At 35.7% G+C, this 6,042-nt stretch overlaps 1 protein-coding gene across 1 annotated transcript; it reads left to right on the forward strand.

Annotated features, from left to right (window-relative positions):
• The first annotated feature begins 1,900 nt into the window (after window positions 1-1,900).
• Window positions 1,901-2,350, forward strand: LOC109211848. Its single transcript, XM_019375427.1, has one exon. It carries the CDS (start codon window positions 1,901-1,903, stop codon window positions 2,348-2,350), a length of 450 nt encoding a protein of 149 aa, XP_019230972.1.
• The last annotated feature ends 3,692 nt before the right edge of the window (window positions 2,351-6,042 follow it).

Consider the following 6,042-nt stretch of genomic DNA (forward strand, 5'->3'; position numbering starts at 1 on the left):
TCTTGTAAAAAGATGAAATAGATTGAAAGAAATAAGTTAAGAATCATTTACCTAAGATTTGGGGAAGAAATGGTCTTTGAAAAATCGCCTCTTGATGTTTAGGTTTTGAAAAATGTGAAGAATGGGTGAAAACCTCATTTAAGTTATGTTTTGAACAGTTGCAGGTATCGCATTTGTGATCCCACGTTCGCAAATGCGAACTCGCAAATGCAGATATAGCTTCGCAAATGCAAAGAATGACCTGGTCCTGCTATCATCGCAAATGCGAACAATGATCGCAATGCGGCCTCTGTTCCAGTCGCAATTGCGACAATGAGCTTCGCAAAGGCGAAGGTCCCCTGCCAGCCGTACTGGTCGCAAATGCGAAAATTCTTAGCAAAATGCGATGCTCGCATTTGCGAGCCAGACTTCGCAATTTTCCTTAAGATGAAATCACTCTGTAGCCTATCCAAAACTCACCCGAGCCCTCGGGGCTCCAAACCAAACATGCTCACAAGTCATAAGACATCATACGAACTTACTCATGCGATCAAATCGCCAAAATAACACCTAGAACTATGAATTCAACACCAAAACGCATGAAATTTTCAAGATAGTTTCAAACTTCCTATTTTCTCAACAAAAGGTCCGAATCACGTCAAATCGCTTCCGTTTTTTACCAAATTTCACAGATAGGGTATAAATATCATAACGGACCTGTATCGGGCTCCGGAACTAAAATACAGGCCCGATACCAACAATATCAAAGATTATTCAATTTCTAAAAACCATTATATTTTCAGTTAATAATTTTCTTCAAAAATTCATTTCTCGGACTAGGGACCTCGGAATTCAATTCCGGGCATACGCCCCATATTTTTCTACGGACCCTACGGGACCGTCAAATCATGGGTCCGGATCCGTTTACTAAAAAATATTGACCGAAGTCAACTTAAATCAATTTTAAAGGCAAAACTCAATGTTTTTTCTCAAATTTTCATATAAAGCCTTTTCGAAAATACGCCCAGACTGTGCACGTAAATCTAGAAGAAAGAGAATGAGATTTTCAAGACCTCGGAATACGGAATCGGATTCTAAAACAAAAGATGACCTTTGGGTCATCACAGAATAAAATAATCAATCAGAATGAAGAAAAATATAAAAATAGCCTCTTATTGTTTATTCATCTGGTGTTTGAAATTTATAGGCCTGACTAGTTCAAATTCGCATCGGATAAGATGTATTAGAGAAGAAAATATTTCCTAGTAAGAGTTTAATTTCTCAATTACAGCACTCGAATCCGAGACCGGACTAAGATTTTAGATATGCTTAAAAGCACAAGATTCTTAAAGCACCAATGTGTAAAAAATTAGTCTTTTCTTTCATTTTGTGTGCTGTTATATACTGTTGTATATCATTCCTCGAATCCAAAATAAGTGTTTAAGATTTTGACATTCTCGTTAAGACATCATTTAATTGTATTAACAATAAAAATTATTTGACTAAATTACTCATTATATTATCTCTAATATTAATTAATATCTTATTAATATCTTAAAAGGGTATCAAGTTACTAAGTCATACCATGAAAGTTTAGGAGAGGGTAGTGGATGTGAGGGTGAGGAGGACGGTGTCTATATCCGACAACCAGTTCGGGTTCATGCCGGAGCGTTCAACCACGGAAGCTATCCACCTTATTAGGAGGTTGGTGGAACAATACAGGGATAGGAAGAAGGATCTGCACATGGTGTTTATTGACCTAGAGAAAGCGTGTGACAAGGTTCCTAGGGAGGTTCTCTAGAGATGCTTGGAGGCAAAAGGTGTGCCAATAGTTTACATTAGAGCGATCAAGGACATGTATGAAGGAGCTAAGACTCGGGTTAGGACAGTGGGAGGCGACTCAAAGCATTTTTCGGTTGTTATGGGGTTACATCAAGGATCTGCACTCATCCCGTTCTTATTTGCGCTGGTGATGGACGCACTGATACGACATATCCAGGGAGAGGTGCCATGGTGTATGTTATTCGCCGATGGCATAATTCTGATTAATAAGACGCGAGTCGGTGTTAACGAGAGGCTGGAGGTTTGGAGACAGTCCCTTGAGTCTAAGGGCTTCAAGTTGATCAGGACTAAGACAGAATACTTGGAGTACAAGTTCAGCGTCGAGTCGAGGGAAGCGGGTATGTACGTGAGGATTGGATCACAAGTCAGCCCCAAGAGAGGCAGTTTCAAGTACCTTGGGTCGGTTATCCAGGAGGACGGGGAGACCGACGAGGACATCACACACCGTATAGAGGTGGGATGGATGAAATGGAGGTTAACATCTGGAGTCCTGTATAACAAGAAAGTGTCATCGATACTCAAAGGTTAGTTTTATAGAGCGATGGTTAGACCAGACATGTTGTATATGGGTTAGAGTGTTGGCCGGTTAATAACTCACATATACAGAAGATAAAAGTAGCAGAAATGAGGATGTTGAGGTAGATGTGTGGGCACACTAGGATGGATAAGATTAGGAATGAAGATATTTGGGAGAAGGTGGGCGTGGCTCCTATAGAAGACAAGATGCGGGAAGCAAGGATCAGATGGTTCGGGCATGTGCGAAGGAGAAGCCTTGATGCCCCGGTAAGAAGGTGTGAATGGTTGGCTTTTGCGGGTACAGAAGAGGTAGAGGGCAGTCTAAAAAATATTGGAGAGAGGTGATCAGTCAGGACATAGCGTGACTTCAGATTTCCGAGGACATGGCCCTTGATAGGAAGGTGTGGAGGTCGAGCATTAGGGTTATAGGTTAGGAGGTAGTTGAGTATTTTTCTACTTCGTACCGGGTGTGAGGCTAGTCTGATAGGGTTTGTCTTAGACTGCCAGCAATTTATGTCGTGTTCACACTATTCTTCCATTTCTCATAGCACTGTGCCTTCTTTACTGGTTATTGTTATTGCATTTCACTATTTTCTGGTTCATATGATGGTGTTATTATTTCTATTTGTTGATGGTACTGATATATTATCTCTTTTCCTCTTTTTTTTTTTTCAGAAACAGCCTCTCCACTTCATCGGGGTAGGGGTAAGGTCTGCGTATACACTACCCTCCCTAGACCTCGCACCTGTGGGATTTTACTGGATTGTTCTTGTTATTGTATTAATCTTGTAAAAGAATACTTATTGGATTGTTACACAAATAGACAACTAGATTCAATATTTACTTTTTCTTGCCGATATACATAGATTAAACATTAATTATACACAATTATCATATATTATACATCGCCGGCTATTTTAAGAGCCCGTTTGGATTTGCTTAAATAATGGCTTTTCAGCAGAAATAGCTTTTAAGCCAAAAGGCAATAAGTTGGGGTTGTCCAACTTATTGCTTTTGGCTTCTTTTAAGCAGTTTTAACTTATATTATGCACTTTTTAACTTTGCCAAACATAAAAAAAAAAAAAAAAAAAAAAAAAAAAGCCAAAAAAAAGAGCTTAAAATTGATTTGACCGACTTAAAAGCTAATCCAAACAAGCTCTTAGTTTAACCGATTAGGTGTGTGGCTATTAGGGTTAATTTTTATATTTTGAACTGGATTGATTTAATTAAGTTAACACTTTCGTTAAACAGGAGAGACTAACAAGAATTATACTAATATATAGAACGAAGGGTGTGTTTGGTACGAAGGAAAATATTTTTCAATTTTTCCATGTTTGGTTGGCTTATATGTTTTGGAAAATATTTTCCTCATGAACTCATTTTCCTCCAATTGGAGGAAAATATTTTCCATGTCAAGAGAAGGGAAAACATTTTCTAAAACTCTTTTTCAACCTTCCCCACCCTATTCCCCCATCCCCACCAACCCACCCCCACACCCCACCTACCCAACCCACCCCTATCCCACCCTACCCACCCCCACCCCCATCCTAAATAAAAATAATATACTTTTTTTTTTATTTCAACAAATGAATATTTTCCTTTTCATGATATAAAAAAGTATTTTTTTTATTTTAACAAAAAATGTATTTTCTTTTCATGATGTAGAAAAAATATTTTCTTTCATTCAATAAAATGAGCATTTTCTTTTGATGATGAAGAAAAAGCATTTTCATTTATTTCAATAAAATGATTACTTTATTTTCATGTCGTAGAAAAAGTACTTTCTTTTCAATCAAAAAAAGAGTATTTTGTTTATAGTTATGGATCATAAATTTTAACGTTGTTTTGCGTAAAAAGGTAAAGCGGCACATTAGTTCCTTTGAGTTTGTGTGAATTTTTAGAAGAATAATCAAATTGTTGAAGAAAATAGAGTTATGAAAACTTGGGTATTTGGGGAGAGGGGGAGAGCAAAGAAACACGGGGACTTGGGGGAAGGGGGTGAGGAGAGTAACATAAAAAAAATATTTTCTACACTCTAACCAAACATTAGAAAATATTTTTCGAAAAGTTTTTTTCGCTCACCAGCTAAACAAGAAAAAATAAATAATAAAATTTCGTACCAAGCACACCCGAAGAACAAAATTATATTATCAAAGATGAGACGTACAGAAAATCACAGCGGGAACCCCACACGCTCAGTCTACTGTAGCACACATGACTTGAAGAGTATCACACAAAATACAGATTCACGGACTACCCCTTGGGAATTGCAAAATGAACAGAACTGGTCCCCATATTTTTTGAACCAAACACAAGTGGGTCCAAAAAAGATTAATTATTTTGTAATCATTTTATTCCTGATCTCTGAAGATTATCAAAAGAAGAAAGAAGTAATGAAAAGGTCTCAAACTTTTCTACTTTCACGTTCTCACTTCTCAGTTTCAATACCAATAAAAAATTTAAGAGTAATTTCTCCGCAGATTGTCAAAAGTTACTTTCACAATCCCATCAATTTACATCCTTTTCATCTGTTTCAGACTTTCTGCAGATTTTGTTTATTATTACTACTACTATATAAAAACTTGGTGTACTCAATTCTCCTTTCTTCAGTTGCACACTTAAATATTGCGGGAGTCTTATAATCCTCGATTTATATTTAAAGTGGTATAAATATAGAGGTGGATACATGTTTTAAATTTTATGGATTCAATATTTAAGGATTTTTGCATTGAACTCATTATATTTTTAAAGTTATGGCCTTATGGGTTCATATCTCTTTTTTTTTAAAATGTAACGAGCTTTTACATATAAATTATACTCTGCGTCGAAAGTAATAGGTTCAATTGAACCCGTCATTTTAACACTACATCCGCACTGTATAAATTTCACTTCCTTCATCAGAAAAAAAGAAGGAGAAAGGTCAAAACTAGATACAGTTTTATTTTTAAACAAAAAAATTAAATAGACAAAATGTTACATTTGAGGCATCTGGTGGCAGTAACGAATCAATCTCCTAGTCACACTTTGATTTAGCTGCTGTTCTATGCTCTTAAAATACTATTATAACATTAGTATTGGTAATTGGAATTTAGCTCGATAAACTACAAATGGCACACAGCTCTACACATTCTGGTTACAAGCAGCATACAGCCAATAACATATACATATACAATGTGGCAATTGGCAAAATATAGTATGTACTACTAGTTCGAGCTTAGGTCTATATAATAGTGTAAAAATTACTTATAAAGTCACATCATTTACTATAAGGTAATTATAGGTAATTTGTAATAAAGAATTACTGTAATTAGTAATTTGATAAAAATAATACTTAATCTATTATGATAAGTTTACTACATTAATAATGTACTCTTTCGTCCCAATTTATGTGGCGAAGTTCGAATTTTGAGAGTCAAACAAATGTTTCTTTGACTACGATTTTTTTTATTTGTCTTTTAGATATTTTAAATTATTAAGTATTCTGACTTATAGTACTTTTTACGTAGTTTTCAAATATATAAATTTTATTTCCAAAAACTTATAGATCCTATGTCCGAAATCATGGTCAAAGATAAGAAGTTTGACTCTCGAAATCCGAGCTTCGCCGCATAAATTGGGCATAAGAGTAACAATTTTACAATGTCAATATAAATAATAAATTTATATAAAAAAAATTATACTTAGATAGAGGGGGGGGGGTTAGGT

The sequence above is a fragment of the Nicotiana attenuata genome, unplaced genomic scaffold (genome assembly GCF_001879085.1).
Source record: "Nicotiana attenuata strain UT unplaced genomic scaffold, NIATTr2, whole genome shotgun sequence".
NCBI classification, from domain to species: domain Eukaryota; kingdom Viridiplantae; phylum Streptophyta; class Magnoliopsida; order Solanales; family Solanaceae; genus Nicotiana; species Nicotiana attenuata.

Excerpts from the sequence above, each read along its gene's own strand:
- LOC109211848 (XM_019375427.1), top strand. The coding sequence starts at position 1,901 with ATGGGGTTACATCAAGGATCTGCACTCATCCCGTTCTTATTTGCGCTG.